General features: G+C 34.7%; 1 protein-coding gene across 3 annotated transcripts in view; it reads right to left on the bottom strand.

Moving 5' to 3' along the window:
• Rbcn-3A (rabconnectin-3 alpha) overlaps window positions 1-22,041 on the bottom strand; it is a 980,796-nt gene that overhangs the window by 850,609 nt on the left and 108,146 nt on the right. For all 3 annotated transcript variants that reach the window (XR_016547873.1, XM_090388469.1, XM_090388476.1), the window contains exon 5: window positions 10,684-10,762. Coding sequence is in view for 2 of the 3 variants with exons in the window: in XM_090388469.1 (XP_090244595.1) it covers window positions 10,684-10,762 (79 nt within the window). In the remaining variant the exon portion in view is untranslated. The remainder of the gene's footprint in view (window positions 1-10,683; window positions 10,763-22,041) is intronic.

Here is a 22,041-nt window from a genome sequence, read left to right as displayed (position 1 = left end):
CTCTCTCTCTTCCTCTCTCACTCTGAAGAAAAAAAAATTTGAGATTTTTTTAAAGCTTGTCTATAATTAATAGCATTTAATTTTTTTCCTGTTTTCAATTAGCTGATATGAAATAATGAACAATTCATTTTTCTTTCTTCATTTTTCTCTCTTTTTTTTTTTTTTTTTTGTGGAAACCCCAAACACAAAGATATTAGAACCTACAGTGCACAGAGGGAACTGTATCGTGTGGGTTGAAGGTCGGAAAGATGAACGAAAGAAGATACTTGTTGAGATTAGGCTTAAATTTCTATAGATTGTAATTTTCAGGAACTCCGGAAAAATGGTAGTTAAAAGGATAAATGAGGAAGAAGAAAAGTTGGATCTCTGAGTTTGAAATTGAACAGTAAAAGGTTGTTGAATGATGTGGCAGAGGTTCAGACTGGTGTAGCAGAGAGAGAGAGAGAGAGAGAGAGAGAGAGAGAGAGAGAGAGAGAGAGAGAGAGAGAGAGAGAGAGAGAGAGGGGGGGGGGGGGGGCAAGTATAGAACCCAATTCAGAAGTGTCCATGGGAGTATCTATGGAAAAGGCATGCAGCAGAAACAAAATTTTTATAAAACAGTGAGTGAAGACTTTGTAAGAGATAGATCATTAATTAATCAAACTGCCCTCCTTTGATTGGAGTCCTGATTGAACTTAATTCAAGTTTAAGAAATTATCTGCTGTTACCTTATGCTTTGTTCATTTTATTACATTCAGCTGCAATATGCAATTTAAAGTTTAGTGTTTAGGTGCATTCACATACATGCATATAGCACTTTTTGTCTTCACCATGTCCATCCATTCATCCACATATGGTAACTCAACTCCTGGTGCACAGATTTTCACAAAATTTTATACTTTGCTCCTTTAGGAAAATCTGTCAATCCATCCCAAATTTCATTAAAACTGGACAAACAGAAATCCAACAATTATTATTTCTCTTTTTCACACATATCACATAGGCTATCCATATACTGAATTTCAGCTGAAGCAATTGAAATTGTTTGTTGTTGTCTGACTAAAGGATTGAATAAGTAATATGGTAGATGTGTAGTGAAACTCTCAGTTCACACATATGAAGTAGTTGGTTTTTTATGAGTCTGTTCTTTTTGTTATCAATAAATAAATATATATTTATTTATTGATCAAAATAAGAAAAATTCTGTTCACAGTTGAGTGTGTTGAAATACATGAGGGATTTAGGAAGGTACATGAGTAATTCTGACTGTGCGCTGATTGAGTGGAGAGAGAGAGAGAGAGAGAGAGAGGGGGGGGGGGCGGTTGTTGTTATTTGGTTTTTAGGAGCATTAGTAACTAAGGCCATATTGCTCCGGGAATATGCAGTGGTCATTCCCTGACCTTTCCGCATCCTCTGTATTTGGTGGTGACGGGCTCGAACCCCGGTCTAATCAAGAAGCGTGTGCTACGCACTGCTGCTCCTGCCCACCTGGCTACGGAGGCGCCCAGAGAGAGAGAGAGAGAGAGAGAGAGAGAGAGAGAACATACAATACATTATCTTGTGTCTTCCATGTTTTTCAATATCGTTGACTTGAATCGGACGGATCTCATTGCTTATATCACTTCATTTGCATACTTCTCTATATGTATCTATGTACATAAGTTAACATAGGTTACATAATTATGGGTTATAAAGAATTAAGAAGCAGAAGAAAAAGAAAACATGTTACTTTAACAAGCCCAAAATGGCAGAACAACTTGAAAATGGTGTTCCTTGAAAAAAATTGCTGAACAATTAGGTTCAGGTCGATCACTAATCTGGCAGTGTTGGGACCTGTGGGGTGCCAGATTAGTGAGTTTGCCGGATCACCGATGGTTATTTTAGCACATACATTTTACCCAACAGCTCCTTTTACCTTTAACACCTCCACCTCCTTTTACCTTTAACACGTTGACTGCCAAGCTAGTTTAAGAAAAAAATTCCCCAGGGGCCAAGAAATATTTAGAAAATAATTTGATTAGTAATTCTAAAATAAATATTGTAGTGTTGTCGTTTTTTTTGCTTAAAATATAAAGAAAAAGTATTTTTTATGTTGCATATATGCAGCCAATGTGGCCACATGTGTTGGTTACTTTATTTCTTGAAAATACGTCGGCCACATACGTGTGACGCTATTACGGCATACATATCACGGTAGTTTGAGGTGTTTATTGCACTCGCGGCAAGCGCTACAATAAAACTAATTACTATAAAATAAACTCTCAAATGTTGCAATAAGTTTGTCAGTACCGTTAGAGATTTTGTGAAAACAAGTTCATTAATGCACTGTATTATCCATCATATTGTGTTGAGCTTTTCCGCAAGTTTGTATAAGTGCGTCGTTGTTAAAAAAAAAAAAAAAAAAAAAAAAAAAAACAATCTAAAAAGGAATGGCTAAAAGAAAATTACTAAGATAAGAGGAACTGAGAGAAATTGCTGGAATTTACAATTAAGCACAGTTAATCTTCTTACAGACACACCGCTGTTGAGTTTTTTCAGAAGTTCAACTTTATCTGTTATGGACAATGTAAGGTGTTTGCACTTTACACCACGACAGGCACTTCCATTATGCATTTGAACCATGGCTGGGGCTAAATGTGAGCAGGTTATAATAATAAGTGCAGAAAAACAAGTGGGAATGGCTTGCCAGTGTTTAAGAGTTTGCACCAACAGCTGATGCTGCAACCAACACCACCAAAACAGTAGTGGCAGGTCGGTATGCCGACCTGGGAAATTTGAAATTACGTTCGTGGAAATTATATCCGAATTAGTGGTGGAACTGGATTACCAGTGGCTGAATTAGTGATGGTCGACCTGTATTAGCATTAGTAGAGGCATATGATGCAAGAAAGCAAGCTTAAGCAGCATCAGCAAAAAAACAAAAACAAAAAAGTACATTTCGCATACCCATTCCCTCTAAACCAACATCCACAATGATAGGTGTTTGTTCCAGCAATCAACAACCTGTTGGCTAAAGGAAAATTTCCACACATCTATTCTATAACTGTCTTTCCTCAATTTGAATTTATGCCCATCAAGTTCATAATCTAAGCAAGCAAAAGAATCCCATCAGAATTTAGCATGCTCAACCCATTCAAGGCCTTATACACCTCAATCAGATTATCTCATAGGTGCCTAATCTCCAGATGCTGTAATTTGCAGAACTTAAGCCTATCTTGGTAAACCACCCCTTCGTTCCCCTCACCAACCTTGCTGCCCTTCTCTGTACTCACTGAAGCACTCCGACATACTTGCTAAAATGAGGCGTGGCTTGACCATTGCCTTATACAAAGGGATAAACACCTTTTATCTACTAGCAAAATTCCTGTTTATCAGTGACAATATCCCATGACCTGCTCTGGCAGCCTGTCTACACTGCTCAGAAAACTTCATATCTGACCGAACAGTTACTCCCAGGTCTTTTTCATTTTCTACCACCCTAAGCGTAGTACCACAAAGTTGGTATATTTCTCTGAGATTACTGCAACCCATACGCAGTACTTTGCATTTGTCAATGTTAAACATCAGTTTCCACTTTAGCATTAGTAGAGGCATACGATGCAAGAAAGCAAGATTATGTAGCATCAGCCAAAAAAAAAAAAAAAAAAAAAAACCCTCCCATTTCACCCCTTCATTCGTTCCAAATGCCTGTCCAGCTCAGCCTTAAATTTATTTAGCCTATTAGCTTCCACAACAAAATATGGAAGCGTGTTCCACCAATCAACTACCGACTGGCTAAAGGCAAATTTCCGCACATCATTTCTACAACTGTCTTTCCTCAATTTGAAACTGTGCCCCCTCAGGTTCTTAGTCTGAGCAAGAGGAAGAATCCCATCAGCATTCAGCTTGCTCAACCCATTCAAGGCCTTATACACATCAATCAGGCACCTCACAGGTGCCTACTTTCCAGGTGATGCAATTTGCAGAACTTAAGCCTTTCTTGGTAAGAGCACCCCTTTGTTCCCCTCACTAATCTTGTTGCCCTTCTTTGTACTCTGTCTAGCAACTCTACATCCTTCCTAAAATGAGGCCTCCAGATCTGTACACAGTACTCTAGGTGTGACCTGACCACTGCCTTGTATAATGGGATAATCACCTCCTATCCCTGCTAGCAAAATTCCTATGTATCATTGACAAGTCCCCATGACCTGCCCTGGCAGCCCATCTGCACTGCTCAGCGAACTTCATATTTGCTGCACAATTACCCCCAGGTTTTTTCAATGTCCACCTCCCTGAGTGTAGTACCACACAGTTGGTACATTTCTCTTCGGTTATTGCTACCCATATACAGTACTTTGCATTTGTCAATGTTAAACTTCAGTTGCCACTTCTCAGCCCATTTTCCCAACTTATCTAGATCCAGTTGGAGTAGCAACTCAGCCCATCTTTCAGCTTTATATTAGCGGCAAACTTATAAATTTCATCTATCCATCCCTGCTGTTGTCATCCAGGTTTTCTTCTAGCTCCTCTTGGGTACCATTCTGTTATTTTCTTAGTCCATCTGTCATCACATCTTCGAGCTATGTGTCTGCCCAAGACCATTTTAGTTCTTTAGTTTTGATAAGAAAAGTCCTTTACTTGAGTTTGCTGCCTAATCCACGTGTTTCTCTTCTTATCTAACAGTCTGATTTCCACTATAATTCGTTCCATTCTTCGCTGTGTAGTTCTCAGCTTCTCTTCCAATCTTTTAGTGAGTGCCGAAGTTTTACTTCCTAAAGTCTTGGTGGGGAGTATACATTGGTTCATTATTTTAGGTTTCAGACAAATTGGGATATTGCTCCTCAGTATGTGACTATATTTCCTGAATGCTATCCATCCAAAATTCATTCTTCTCTTGACTTCCAGCCATTTATCATTATTACAGCTAATAATTTGTCCCAGATAAGTATATGACACCACCTTTTCAATTACTGCTCCTTCAATCATTATGTCCCTTTCTGTGGCATATTTGTTCATCATTACTTTTGTTTTAGCCATATTCATCTTTAGTCCAAAATCCTTACTAATTGTGCATAACTGATTAAGATTTTCCTCTAATTCTTTGGGATCGTGGCTTATGACCACAATGTCATCTGCAAATCGTAAATGGTTTGGGTACTCTCCACTCACATTGACTCCCTCCTGTGACCAGTCCAATCTACTGAAACCTTCCTCAAGGGCAGCAGGAAAGAACTTCAGAGATATTGTGTCTCCTTTTCAAACTACTTTCTCAATTTTAAATTTGCTACCATCTTTGTCTAGTCTAATAAAGGAGGTAGCATTCTCGTATATTTTCTTCAAAATCATAATATACGGTGTATGCTATGCCTTGTCTTTCCAGTGCCCGAATCATTGCCTTATGCTGTATGGAGTCGAATGCTTTTTCATAATCCACAAATTCCAGGCATAATGGTGTTTTATATTCATTTGCTTTCTCCGTTAGCTGTGATATTATATGAAGGTGATCCATAGTTGAGAATCCTGTCTTAAAGCCTGCTTGCTCTTTCTGCTGATTCTCATCAAGTATTCTTTCTAATCTGTTAGTAATGACCCTTGATGAGAATCAGCAGAAAGAGCAAGCAGGCTTTAAGACAGGATTCTCAACTATGGATCACCTTCATATAATATCATCCCACATCTACAACTTGTGAACAACTTGTAGATGTGGGATAATAAACTAATTGGTCTATAATTTCCAATTTCTGATTTATCTCCTTTCTTATGCAGCAAAACTACGATTGCATTATCCCACTCCTTAGGCATCACACCTTTTCTAATGCATTTTGTGAAGAGTCTTACCAGTTTGTGTCATGTCTCTTCCTCCCAATTTTAACAACTCTACAGTAACTTCATCTTTCCCCAGGGCTTTCTGATTCTTCATTTTCTTCAACGCATGTTGAAGAAAATGAAGAATCAGATCCAATCCCCCGCTCCTTGTATAATTCTCTGTAGTAGTCTTCTGCTATTTATAAGTACACCATTGCTGTTCTTTAGTTTCAATACCATTTGTCCTTCTGTATTACTGTTCATGGCTGCTGATTTAAGTCCTTTGTTTTCCCTTTTTCTACTTTTCTTGTGTTAAATCTTCTTATATCCTCCCTGAGTCTCTTTCTAATGGCTTTGCATAACTCAGTATACTCAATTTTCTCCCTGTCAGTGTTTTTCTTGCTCTTCATTTGTCACCTTTGGTTCGTCATGACAAGTGTTTCTTGACTAATTTTTTCTTCTTTGGATTTCTTTTTACCTATAGGTTTCTTGGGCTTTATCACTTTCAGATAGTTGTAATATTCGTCATCAATATCTTGGTCCTGAGCAGTCTGCAGAAGCTCTAACTTGTTCTTAATTCCAGTACATACTGCTTTTTCTCCCCTTCTGTTATCTCAAAGACCTTCATATTATTTACTTGAATCAGTTTTTTCCTTTCTTTTCTTACATCTATATCAAGTGTGCATCTTACCATTCTGTGATCACTTCCAACATTTACCTTTTTCAGGAGGGTAACATCATTCACAATATATCTTCTGTTAGTGAGAATGAAGTCGATTTCATTAGTTGTTAATCCATTTGGACTCTTCCATGTCCACTTTCTGTTTCCCCCTTTTTCTTGAAAAAAGTGTTCATTACTGACAATCCTCGAGATTCTGCAAATTCCACAAGTCTTTCACTAATTTCAAAATTTCCTATAAATGTTGCTATTATGATAATGTTAATTACTATGCTAAATTAACAAAATTATATATTATTCATTTTATCGACTGTGTATTTTGCACGAAAAAGGGGCAAAATAGCACAGCCAAAATGTTTCTGGGAACACTAGGACATCACATTCAAAATCGGGGTAATTCCAAAAAACTAGGATGCTGTTCTAATAAATGCTTGCTGACCCATATACTTAAGCTTAATTTTTTTTTTTTTTTAGGAGAATTAGCAACTAAGGCCATATTGCTCCGGGAATATGCGATGGTCATTCCCTGACCTTTCCGCATCCTCCGTATTTGGTGGTGACAGGCTCAAACCCCGGTCTCATCAAGAAGCGTGTGCTATGCACTGTTGCTCCTTCCCACCTGGCTACGGAGGCGCCTTTAAGCTTAAATACATTTTTTTTTTTGGAGACTTTACATTTTGCTGTTGTACTCAGTTCATCTAACCACTCTAGACCTTCCAGATTCAAATGTAGATTGATCCATGTAGGATTCAATCAGGTTTGATTAATTGCCATGTTCTTTGGAACAAGACCAGTAATGATTTCCACAACAGTTATCTGTAAGAAAAATATTACTTCACAACATTAACATATAGATCTCTCAGAAATTACAAAACTCTTTTAGAAAATTTTAAACCTCTATTGAGTACATCTGTACTCAAGCAGTTAGCCCCTGAGAGAAGTGGATTACCATGTAGAAAAATATAACAGACCAATAATAAACTTTTCTAATAGTTCAGAAGACTTCAATGTCTTTTCCAATATTTGAAAAAAGCAAACTAAAAGCCCGAGTGGTCCTAGAAATTATCTTCTTGACTAAAAGCCTAGAAGATACTTTCTAGGACCACTATAACAGCCATAACAAACAATAAATAAGAATTAAGATTTTCTTTAAGGCTTTAATAATTTCCAACTTCTCCAGGTTTCTCAGATGAGTGGGAACCTTGTACATAGAGCAGCAAACAAAATGTTTGAGTTACCTGTTTTGCTAAAATGAATTGCTTTATTCATTAGCACTAGCAGCATTAGTAGAGGCATATGATGCAAGAAAGCAAGCTTATGCAGCATCAACCAAAAAAAAAAAATTCTCTCATCTCACCCCTCTGTTTGTTCCAAGTACCTGTCCAGCTCAGCCTTAAATTCAGCATATCAATTAGTCATTCTAATGGCTGTGTGCTCTTATCTTGCACTCTGGAACAATAAAGCAATTTCCTCCACATATGGCTGCATAGCCTTCTTTGTAACAACTTGCTATTTCTTATGTGATGTCTGTTAAATCATATATTAGATGGTGTATTAATCTTTTGTAATTCAATGTTTAAAATAATTCACCTATTCAACATGCAATTACTAAAACATTGTTTAGAATATTCTTTGAGAAGATGGACTTCTCTTACATGTTAAGAATTACTTCAAGAACCTCATAAATCCTTGCAGTTCAACTGTAATACAGGACCCAATACATGCCAAATTTTTGAAAATTCTGGTTTTTTGAGGTTATGCCCATAGCATAACCCTCAAATATTCAGGGGGAAGTTCTCATTATTTTATTAAATAATACAGTACTGCTGGTCCCTATAATCTCCACAGAATGGCAGTCCTGAGTGTTAAGCCAAAATGTTAACCTGTACTGCTGGACTGGTACAGTATGTAATGCACTTCCCTGAGAAATAATAGTCACCAATTTGAATGCTGTCTCCAGTATGGGTGATGCGACTGTTCAATATTTTTTAATATAAACTACAAATAGAACAACATGATTTCGGCAATTGAATCACGTTAAAAACTAAATTCAGAACACTGCACTATTAAGCACTGTACTGTATAGCAAAGCAGAGTGCCTCCATAGCCAGGTGGGCAGGAGCGGCAGTGCATAGCACACGCTTCTTGATCAGACCAGGGTTCGAGCACGTGACCACCAAACACGGAGGATGCGGAAAGGTCGGGAAATGACAACCGCATATCCCCGGAGCAATATGGCCTTAGTTGCTAATGCTCCTAAAAACTCAACAATAATAGCAAAGCAGTACTGAATATCTTGCAAAGTGAATGATATTATACATTGTATAGTAACGATGACAATCTAGGAAATATGTAAAGCAGAAAGAAATTAGTACAAGAATACCTCGCATAGTGCAGTTAATTCATGCCAAAAAAATACCAAGCTATGCGACACTGTGCTAATCGAGGTATTATTAGTATGTATCTTAATGTAATGCGTTCCGACAATTTGATTATATGGGTCGAGTTGCAAAAATATATAGGTGTTTGTTTACTATAAATTGATGCACAAGAAGTTCTTGCAAAAAAAGAAACTAAAATGATAAAAATGAAAAATACCAGCACAAATTATTTTTATTGCAGTATGTACATACCAAAAGAATATAAGTGAAGTATGTACTGTATTTTTATTTCGAAAAATAACTGATCGGTTTTTTTCTTCTTTTTATCTGCATACATCTCTTTATAACATCGAATGTCATTTTGCAACACCTGCCTTACTTTCATACCTCATACGATGTTTGGATCTAGAAGAACACTCAGCGCATTACATTTCTTCTTTCCACTCATATTTGCGTATAAAAGTGTAACGTTTTAAAAAATAATCTTTAATAAAAATACACAGCGAAAAATATTTGTCCAGCTTACGCACAATCAATGACCTCACTGCTCGTAATCTAGAGTATTTACTAATGTATGAATGCTAGCAAAGTCCGTATATAATGGGAGTTTCGACAACAGTCAGAATGGCCTTGAATCCATAATGCATTGGCCTATGTGCTGGCATTATAATACATACATATATACATATCAAATGTATTGGTGCATAATGCAATTAATTTTTTTTCAATTTGTAAACCGCGCTATAGCGAAACCCGCGCTGTTCGAAACAGCGATATGCGAGGTATTCCTGTATATGAAAATTATTAATGGTCATAGTACATAAAAATGCACCTGTGGTAGTTTTTTTTTTTTTTTTTTTAAGTCCAACAAATCTATTTCTTGTAAACCTTGTAAAACACTGCCTTGTACAGTCAACTACCCTTGAAGAAATATTCAAAAAAGGCCAAATTTTTCTAGGTTCGACTATATTACATTTAAAAAATTATTATTACTCTTTATATATGGATCATGTATTTTACATTATTTAAATACAGATCTTGTGCCAACAACTACATTAAATTCAATAGAGGAGTTCTGGTACAAGATTAATGATGAAGTTAATTCAGTGGGTAGAAAAATAATGCAATTCCACTGCATTACTTTCCAAAGGTGGAAAGTTACTTATGAGAAAATAACGTGCATTGTATTATTCATAAAAGTCAGCTCAAAAATCCTGCGTTCAAACCTGCTTTTAAACCATACAATTCAACCATTGTATGTTAAATACTTTGCAAGGACAGAGAAGAAATAGGATGGCCGAACAAAGGTGCTGGATATATGCATTACATTCCATTACTAATTCCCAAACACAAATTTCTTTCTGTTTTACATATTTCCTATACAGTATGTAATTGTTACCATGTATTTCAACATACAAAATCCTTAATTTTGCAATATATTCAATAGTTCACAATATAGTACTCAGTAGTCTATATTTTGTTTTTAAGGCAATTCAACCATTAAAATCATATTATACTATTTGTACCTCATATTAAAAATATTAGACAATTGTAACACCCATACAAGAGATAGCATTCAGCCAGTGACCATTATTTCTTAGGCAAGTACATTAGCCACTGGACCAGTAGAATGGGTTAACCTTTTAGCTTAATGCTGGTGACTATAATTCTATGTAGATTACTCAGATTGGAGCCACTGCATTATCTAATAAAAACTACAAATTACCCCTTTGTACTTAAGCTATATACATAATTTCAAAAATCTGGGCCTTTCAAAAATCTGGCACATACTGGGTCCCAAGCATACTGAATTTAGTAGGTTCTGCTGTATATAAAAGTAACATGATATTTTGAACTAACCTTCAAGATTCCATGACAGCACATGAATATAACAATCTGCAAGGACTGAAGCTGTTTGTAGCCATCGATAGTCAAGACGCTAAAAAAGAAATTAAACCAGGAGAGTTTTAAATCACACTCCAACAAAGTGAACCACTTTATGATCTGTAGAAATAATATGATCTGAAACTAAGTGCATATCTTTCTGGGATAAGCTTAGAAATGAAATCTGTGTTGGTTTAAACAACATGGGTTACTTAATGCAGCAAACATTTGCTTGCCTATACAATATAAATGCAACAGAGAATGCAAATGATCCTCTATTTGTATGACACTTTGGCTTTAACAGTTTACCCATCTATCTCAAATATATTAGAATTATTTAACTTGCAAATAGCTGAATCATAAATAATAGTAAAAATTCAACATTTCTCAACACACAAATATTAAACAAAATTCTTCACTTACTAGTTGTATGTAATAATAATAATAATAAAAAAAGTACAATTAAGTTAAACAATTATGACAATGTTTCAAATACACTTTGCAATTCATTTTCAAATCTAGAGAATTCAGGAACATTTCTACCCCGTAGTTGTTTTTGAACTCTTTAGACTTTAAATGAATCCCAAAGCAATTAAATGCTATTAGAATTTATAAATATTCAGTTAAGTGGATCTTCTTTGTAATTATTATGTAAAATTAATAATTATTCTTGATATTTTGAACAAAATGCCATGAAGAAACTGTACAAGGCTCATGGCGTAAAAGTTTTCACAGCATTGTCTCTGCTTATTAACAGGAAAGGCTGTTTTTTACAGGGAAGACACAATTAAACAGAAGGGGGGTGCAAGAATATTTGTTGATGGTATCAAAGCAGTATTAGATGGGCTGGAAACTGCTAGTATGGGGGAGGGGAATACTAATAAATTAGCAGCAGTTGCACACAGAGGTTAAAGTAATTCTTGCACCACTTCTACCGGGACATAAAACAGCATCTAAAGCAGTGGTTTTCAACCTTTTTTTAATAACGGCGCCCCCCCTAAGTAATTTATTTTATTTTGCGGCACCCCTACTCAATTTTCTGACTGTAAGATCCGATTCACACTCTCTCTCTCTCTCTCTCTCTCTCTCTCTCTCTCTATATATATATATATATATATATATATATATAGCATCCATAAAATTACTGAGTTTAGGTTGTAAAGATGTAAAATTATAGTTAAAGTATAATATATAGAACACCCAATTAATGCCATCAAACGATCGAACATTACATCGGACGTTATGTATATACTAAATAGATACGTTATAGTGTAAAGTTAATATCTTTAAAGTTTGAAAATCCATATAGCCATAGTCCTGCCATATCTCCAGTATACATGAAAACCAAAATATAAATCATATTAAGTAAATTAATAAAATAATAAAATAATAAGCCCAACACAGGAAAAATTATTTTGCAAGGAACTTTGTCGAGGGCTAACCCTTACAAAATAACCAACCCATGCTAGACTGAGCCATCGGTTTCTGTTATCATCTGCCTGTATACTAAAGCCAAAATAATATAATAGTGGAAATGTGGAATAATTTAGTATAACATTAACGTAAGATTTGAGACAAATGTAAGTCTAGAATGCCAAAACAACAAGTGTCGTACCGTAATACATAACAACAATTTATAAATGATACAGGCTGGATGATATTTAGCCCGACCGATCGCTACCACATTATAAGCACAACTGAGTAATTATTAAAATTTTTGCTGAACACAATTTAGCATAAAATTTTGCAGAAAATAGCTAATAAAGCTAACCAAAGGAGAACGGAAAAATGTATAGTAGAGCAATAGTACCTCACTCCCCCTCGAATTACTCTAATAGTTCGCGAGGTATGAAAAATAAGGCAAGAGGAAAGCTAAAAGCAAAAAGAAAGAAAAGGTCAATTTATCGATAGTACATCGGATATTAACCGGGAGCGTAACTTCCCGACCCTAAAAGTAGGGATCCTGGTTAGGTAGTAAAGGCCTGTAAAAATATATCAATCGAATAAAAAGAAAAAGAAGAAAAAGAAAAAGGAAAAAACGGAATGGCTAATTCCTAATAAAGTTTACTTTAAGTAGGACATAAATAATGTCAGATAAAGTCAAATTGTCAGTAATGCTAAGAGAACGAAAGACGGAACCTGTCAGATAAGGTCGAATTGTCAGTAATGCTTAGAGAACAAAAGAGGGGACATGGTAAAAACCCCGTAAGGAATCTACCAAGCATACTTTACCGTAGCCCAAGGCGGGAAAAACAAAACGCCTGCAGCAACCTCACTAGACTTATATAACTACAAAGCGTCATGCGCCACCTAAGATTTGTCAAGAATTAGCCGGTGTTTTTTTTTTTTTTTTTTTTTTGGATGAACAAAAGCATAATAGCGCCCTCTATAATAGAGAAAACAAAACCAATAATACTCAGATGTAGAAGAGAAATCCTAGTATAATATAGAATTCATTCCTACTGTAAAGAACCCATATAGGTACCACTTTTCTAAGGCGTAAGCTATATATAGCGAGTTCAAAACAGCAGTCCCTAGTATGTACATGTATATACAAAGGCTAATTAGTACACCACTCGCTATATCTATACCCTATATTAAAAAACAATAATTATTACATTAAGACCACGGCAATATCCAAAATGTATATAACAGTTTAATAAACTGCCTGCCTAATATTTTCGATAATTTCCAACTGGTTTAAATTATCGTGGTACTTTTTTAGTGCTATGGATAAAGCAGTACTCATATGTTTCAAAATGAAATTATATGGGAAACCGTTATCCAATAATTTATGCTTAAGATCGATAAGCGCATATATAACATCACTTTTATTATTACAAATATATACTCTTCTGATAGTTTGTGTCACTATAATGTTTTTAAGTATACGTACAGAGATATTAGTACCCCAACGGGTTAAGTCTATAGTTTTGAAATTGAATTCTTTGCGTTTGTCAAATAGCTTGGTAGATAGTGTATTATTATTAATCTGAATATCTATGTCCAGATATGCTACTTTAAAAGGGTCACCGTTGTTAGTGACTACTAGAACCAACTCCTGCGGGTAGTGTTTAACCGCTTCTGTAAGAAAGCTAGTATTGTTGAACACAATTAGGTCATCAATATATCTGAACATATGGATATCTTTAACAAAGTTGTTTTCAAAATGATGCAGATATAAGTTGGCGATGAGACACGAGCTACTCGCCCCCATGGCAATGCCAGCATGCTGTATGAAAATATTACTACCATTATAAATATAGCTGTTGGAAATACAAAGATTAATCAAGTTATCCCAATAATTACGTTGGCAGGGTAAAATTTGGCTATATTCTGTAAAATAATTATTTAACACCAATTTTAGACTATCATGTGGGATGCTAGTAAATAAATTTTTGAAATCATATGTATTTATATGTTTGATGCTATTCATATTGTTCTTTATAAAGGTTAAAATAGGTCTATTGTTATTAATAATTCTGGAGGAATCTATAGCCTTGAAAATCATGCTGAGCAATTCAACTAGCTTACTATGTGGGACATTTGAGTAGCTATTTCTACAAGATGTAATAAATCTGAAACTAATAGGCGATTTGTGAAACTTGGGAATACCATACAAATACGGAAAATTAGTATTATAGTTACTAATTTTTAACCTTTTTTGTATAGCCAGTAGCTATTTGGTAATAGTACCAAGGTTACAGTTAGATTTAGTATATGTAGCACTGCTATGTAGTTCATTGTATAATTGTGTGGCATAGAATTTTTTGCAGATGAAACTGTAATTATTAGCGGCCTTATCTATAGTTGTTATGATAAATATATCCTGTAACTCCTTTAAATGTCGTTTGATTAACTGCATATTATATCTTTTGCTATCTCTAATGGTATGATGCTTCCTATGTAAAAGCATACTAAATATATGTTGTTTAAAATCGCTATTAGTAAGAACTAGCCAATTATAGAAGGCCTCTAGTGGTAAATTAAACTTATAGGCCAATTTAAGGCAAAAATGCATAAGGTCAGAATGTATTAGTTTGGTTATAAGATTAGCATTAAGGCTAGTGTTAGGTCTGTATTTAAAACCGTAGGAAAGAACAGATCTCAATTCCTGGTGAGGAACCAGGTTAAGATTACCAGTAATTACATGCCCATGATGTAAGTCAACGAAATCATGGTATTGTGGTAAGTGGCAGTAGCAAATAGCATCCTGGTAGACATTATCTAAGTTGCAGGCTAGCTGCTTATAATTACAAGCAGTAAGCCCAAAAGGTTTATTGTAACTAAACCTAGTTACTATATTCCTATTACTGAGTGGAAAACTGCTAACATGTTTATTTAATATCTCCTTTAACGGTAAGTAGTCAAATATAATGTTACTGAATTTAATATTGATATAGATGTTATGGATAACAGGTTTATTACATAGACGATATTTAAAAATATCCCTAAGTAAGTGGTCAAGATGCTGGTTACGATGTGAATATGTCTGGTTAATTTTTTCTAAGGCTTTTAACTTGCTATGCTTGAGGCCGAATAAGATATCATGTATGAGTTTAATATTTATAACATTTTTATCCCAAGTATCCAGCATGTCGGTAAATTTTCCTAAAGTATGCTTAGTGCGCATTTGAATGCCAGTACCAGTATTGTTAAAAACTTTGTTTCTCATCTTACTACGTGGCAATTTAGGCTGGGATCTATTAGCCATATGAAAAAGTTTATAAACACAAGTATCTAAACTACCAATATTATAATTACGTCCATTAAACAAACTATTGAGACCATAATGGTACAGGGTTTTATATTTAAGAATATTGCAGTTTTCACGTTGTAATCTAATGCTGTGTCTATGTTCAATATCTAATATAGTAATAGAAATATTATCGAAACTATGTGTTTGGAAGTGCTGCAGTTCATATCATCCAGCCTGTATCATTTATAAATTGTTGTTATGTATTACGGTACGACACTTGTTGTTTTGGCATTCTAGACTTACATTTGTCTCAAATCTTACGTTAATGTTATACTAAATTATTCCACATTTCCACTATTATATTATTTTGGCTTTAGTATACAGGCAGATGATAACAGAAACCGATGGCTCAGTCTAGCATGGGTTGGTTATTTTGTAAGGGTTTAGCCCTCGACAAAGTTCCTTGCAAAATAATTTTTCCTGTGTTGGGCTTATTATTTTATTATTTTATTAATTTACTTAATATGATTTATATTTTGGTTTTCATGTATACTGGAGATATGGCAGGACTATGGCTATATGGATTTTCAAACTTTAAAGATATTAACTTTACACTATAACGTATCTATTTAGTATATACATAACGTCCGATGTAATGTTCGATCGTTTGATGGCATTAATTGGGTGTTCTATATATTATACTTTAACTATAATTTTACATCTTTACAACCTAAACTCAGTAATTTTATGGATGCTTTATTAATTAGGAGTTTGCCTTTGTATTGACTGGTCTGCAAGGATTCTCCTTATCGTTATCGTTATCTAATTACATTAAATTTCTACATCTTTTTATATCAATATTTTTGTTTTCGCTATATTAAAGTATAAGGATACTATTATGCTAGTTATCATACTCTGTGAGTTTGGTAAGATATATAGTCGATGGTTAACTGTATTTCCCCCATTTTTTAGTTATTTTTACCTTATAATACTATCATGAGTTACTACACTTTGAATAATCATAAGATACTACGTCGGTCGCGTAGGCTAAACTGTACCGCGGATTCTACTATGGCTATGAGTGATCCGATAAGTAACCAAAATAGCCATGTTGCATCTAATGTATTAGGCTTACCAAGTAACCGCCCGGTTAATGATACTATAGACAATAACTTACATTTGGACACGAGGACTTTTGCATCGGAGCTATACTTAAAATTCAACAAATGCAACAATATGAGATGTCAAACTTGCCCGGCCATGAACATTAAACATGTCTCCCATAATACCTATGATCCGGTTTTCTGCCATTCTAGGGGAGCTATTTACCTAATTACATGTAATACGTGTATGGCTAAGTATATTGGACAAACAGGAGGTGAATTACATATTAGAATTAATGGGCACAGATCCCATATTAATAATTTTGTTAATAAAAATGACATTGAACTGCAGCACTTCCAAACACATAGTTTCGATAATATTTCTATTACTATATTAGATATTGAACATAGACACAGCATTAGATTACAACGTGAAAACTGCAATATTCTTAAATATAAAACCCTGTACCCTTATGGTCTCAATAGTTTGTTTAATGGACGTAATTATAATATTGGTAGTTTAGATACTTGTGTTTATAAACTTTTTCATATGGCTAATAGATCCCAGCCTAAATTGCCACGTAGTAAGATGAGAAACAAAGTTTTTAACAATACTGGTACTGGCATTCAAATGCGCACTAAGCATACTTTAGGAAAATTTACCGACATGCTGGATACTTGGGATAAAAATGTTATAAATATTAAACTCATACATGATATCTTATTCGGCCTCAAGCATAGCAAGTTAAAAGCCTTAGAAAAAATTAACCAGACATATTCACATCGTAACCAGCATCTTGACCACTTACTTAGGGATATTTTTAAATATCGTCTATGTAATAAACCTGTTATCCATAACATCTATATCAATATTAAATTCAGTAACATTATATTTGACTACTTACCGTTAAAGGAGATATTAAATAAACATGTTAGCAGTTTTCCACTCAGTAATAGGAATATAGTAACTAGGTTTAGTTACAATAAACCTTTTGGGCTTACTGCTTGTAATTATAAGCAGCTAGCCTGCAACTTAGATAATGTCTACCAGGATGCTATTTGCTACTGCCACTTACCACAATACCATGATTTCGTTGACTTACATCATGGGCATGTAATTACTGGTAATCTTAACCTGGTTCCTCACCAGGAATTGAGATCTGTTCTTTCCTACGGTTTTAAATACAGACCTAACACTAGCCTTAATGCTAATCTTATAACCAAACTAATACATTCTGACCTTATGCATTTTTGCCTTAAATTGGCCTATAAGTTTAATTTACCACTAGAGGCCTTCTATAATTGGCTAGTTCTTACTAATAGCGATTTTAAACAACATATATTTAGTATGCTTTTACATAGGAAGCATCATACCATTAGAGATAGCAAAAGATATAATATGCAGTTAATCAAACGACATTTAAAGGAGTTACAGGATATATTTATCATAACAACTATAGATAAGGCCGCTAATAATTACAGTTTCATCTGCAAAAAATTCTATGCCACACAATTATACAATGAACTACATAGCAGTGCTACATATACTAAATCTAACTGTAACCTTGGTACTATTACCAAAAAGCTACTGGCTATACAAAAAAGGTTAAAAATTAGTAACTATAATACTAATTTTCCGTATTTGTATGGTATTCCCAAGTTTCACAAATCGCCTATTAGTTTCAGATTTATTACATCTTGTAGAAATAGCTACTCAAATGTCCCACATAGTAAGCTAGTTGAATTGCTCAGCATGATTTTCAAGGCTATAGATTCCTCCAGAATTATTAATAACAATAGACCTATTTTAACCTTTATAAAGAACAATATGAATAGCATCAAACATATAAATACATATGATTTCAAAAATTTATTTACTAGCATCCCACATGATAGTCTAAAATTGGTGTTAAATAATTATTTTACAGAATATAGCCAAATTTTACCCTGCCAACGTAATTATTGGGATAACTTGATTAATCTTTGTATTTCCAACAGCTATATTTATAATGGTAGTAATATTTTCATACAGCATGCTGGCATTGCCATGGGGGCGAGTAGCTCGTGTCTCATCGCCAACTTATATCTGCATCATTTTGAAAACAACTTTGTTAAAGATATCCATATGTTCAGATATATTGATGACCTAATTGTGTTCAACAATACTAGCTTTCTTACAGAAGCGGTTAAACACTACCCGCAGGAGTTGGTTCTAGTAGTCACTAACAACGGTGACCCTTTTAAAGTAGCATATCTGGACATAGATATTCAGATTAATAATAATACACTATCTACCAAGCTATTTGACAAACGCAAAGAATTCAATTTCAAAACTATAGACTTAACCCGTTGGGGTACTAATATCTCTGTACGTATACTTAAAAACATTATAGTGACACAAACTATCAGAAGAGTATATATTTGTAATAATAAAAGTGATGTTATATATGCGCTTATCGATCTTAAGCATAAATTATTGGATAACGGTTTCCCATATAATTTCATTTTGAAACATATGAGTACTGCTTTATCCATAGCACTAAAAAAGTACCACGATAATTTAAACCAGTTGGAAATTATCGAAAATATTAGGCAGGCAGTTTATTAAACTGTTATATACATTTTGGATATTGCCGTGGTCTTAATGTAATAATTATTGTTTTTTAATATAGGGTATAGATATAGCGAGTGGTGTACTAATTAGCCTTTGTATATACATGTACATACTAGGGACTGCTGTTTTGAACTCGCTATATATAGCTTACGCCTTAGAAAAGTGGTACCTATATGGGTTCTTTACAGTAGGAATGAATTCTATATTATACTAGGATTTCTCTTCTACATCTGAGTATTATTGGTTTTGTTTTCTCTATTATAGAGGGCGCTATTATGCTTTTGTTCATCCAAAAAAAAAAAAAAAAAAAAACACCGGCTAATTCTTGACAAATCTTAGGTGGCGCATGACGCTTTGTAGTTATATAAGTCTAGTGAGGTTGCTGCAGGCGTTTTGTTTTTCCCGCCTTGGGCTACGGTAAAGTATGCTTGGTAGATTCCTTACGGGGTTTTTACCATGTCCCCTCTTTTGTTCTCTAAGCATTACTGACAATTCGACCTTATCTGACAGGTTCCGTCTTTCGTTCTCTTAGCATTACTGACAATTTGACTTTATCTGACATTATTTATGTCCTACTTAAAGTAAACTTTATTAGGAATTAGCCATTCCGTTTTTTCCTTTTTCTTTTTCTTCTTTTTCTTTTTATTCGATTGATATATTTTTACAGGCCTTTACTACCTAACCAGGATCCCTACTTTTAGGGTCGGGAAGTTACGCTCCCGGTTAATATCCGATGTACTATCGATAAATTGACCTTTTCTTTCTTTTTGCTTTTAGCTTTCCTCTTGCCTTATTTTTCATACCTCGCGAACTATTAGAGTAATTCGAGGGGGAGTGAGGTACTATTGCTCTACTATACATTTTTCCGTTCTCCTTTGGTTAGCTTTATTAGCTATTTTCTGCAAAATTTTATGCTAAATTGTGTTCAGCAAAAATTTTAATAATTACTCAGTTGTGCTTATAATGTGGTAGCGATCGGTCGGGCTAAATATCATCCAGCCTGTATCATTTATAAATTGTTGTTATGTATTACGGTACGACACTTGTTGTTTTGGCATTCTAGACTTACATTTGTCTCAAATCTTACGTTAATGTTATACTAAATTATTCCACATTTCCACTATTATATTATTTTGGCTTTAGTATACAGGCAGATGATAACAGAAACCGATGGCTCAGTCTAGCATGGGTTGGTTATTTTGTAAGGGTTTAGCCCTCGACAAAGTTCCTTGCAAAATAATTTTTCCTGTGTTGGGCTTATTATTTTATTATTTTATTAATTTACTTAATATGATTTATATTTTGGTTTTCATGTATACTGGAGATATGGCAGGACTATGGCTATATGGATTTTCAAACTTTAAAGATATTAACTTTACACTATAACGTATCTATTTAGTATATATATATATATATATCAATCCAATAATAATACCATCAGGGACCTAAGAAAACACAAAAAAAAAAGACAAAAAAAAATTATCGCTTTTATTATTTTTTTTATTATTATTATTATTATTGCTAAGTAATTTAAATTACTTAGCATATATTGATCATCACAGAAACAAAGAACCTCTTGTCGTTTTTTGCCTTCAGTCTGGGTGGTTGGCCCCAGTTGAAGTCATCTAGATTGTTGGTAAAAAGCGATATTTTTTTTTTTTTTGCGTTTTCTTAGGTCCCTGATGGTATTATTATTGGATTGATTTACTTTTTCTAATAATTTTCTATTATCTTTAATATTTTATAGACATTATGGGTGTATTGCATGATTGCTTGCAACTGCATTGACCCATAAATATTAGTTACAGTTACTGTCATTTTAACTTTCTTTCCTTTTTTATCACTAATATAATTATAAATACACACACACACACACACACACACACACACACACACACACACACACACAGGTTGTCTCAAAAATATTGGTACAAACATTTAGGGGTGGTAGGTAACATCTAAAGGAATGTGAATCGCATACGAACCCATAATCGGAAACGTCACGGGAAAGTAGTAGTAGCAGAGGTACAAGAAGCAGAAATGACACAAGACAGTAATTAGTAGCAAATATTTATTTGACATAATATTAACACTGGAGTATGAGATGGAGGCATTTCATGATGTTACTACAGATGCTCGAAGGTTCCACCATGAGACGCGATGCATGCGTGACACTGACATAGTATATATTGGTGGACACGGTCGAACACACTTGGAGTTTCTTTGATAGTAGCAGCAGTGCAGGCGAGTCTCGCCACGAGATCCATTTCCATCTCCACGGGCGATTCATACACGATAGATTTGAGGACCCCCCCCACCCACAGAAAGAAATCAACGTTCGATAAATCAGGTGAGCATGGGGGCCAGGCAACACGTCCACCACGGACAATCCATTGATGCCCAAGACACCTGTTCAAATGGTCATGAACACACCTTCCATAATGGGCAGGCACCCTGTCACGTTGAAACCAAAAGTTGAGTCGCACATTTGCTGGAACATCGTCAAGTAACCCTGGTAGAACTTGTTCAAGAAAGATCCAATATTTAACGGAGTTCATGCGGGATGGTAACAGGTATGGGCTGACTAAGCAGTCACCGACCATATCTGCCCACACATTTAGCACGAAGCGATGTTGTGGTGAATGGGGGCACACACCATGTGAACCCTCTGCTAATCCATACACTAGGTGCATGTCTGCCAGCTCACAGTTCATGTACCAATGCATGCTCTTCGTGCAGCAACTACTGCTTGAATGAATAAACCAGAAATTTTCCCTCTCGTGAACTGATGAACAGCGCTATGTACCGACTTATGGTGACAGTTATGGGTTCATATGCGATTCACATTCCATTAGATGTTATCTATTTTCCCTAAACATTTGTACCAATATTTTTGAGACACCCTGTGTGTGTGTGTG

This window comes from Mastigoproctus giganteus, chromosome 2, assembly GCF_048544385.1.
Source record: "Mastigoproctus giganteus isolate SK-2022 chromosome 2, ASM4854438v1, whole genome shotgun sequence".
Classification (NCBI taxonomy): domain Eukaryota; kingdom Metazoa; phylum Arthropoda; class Arachnida; order Uropygi; family Thelyphonidae; genus Mastigoproctus; species Mastigoproctus giganteus.
This window is presented reverse-complemented; position numbering and strand designations above follow the sequence as displayed.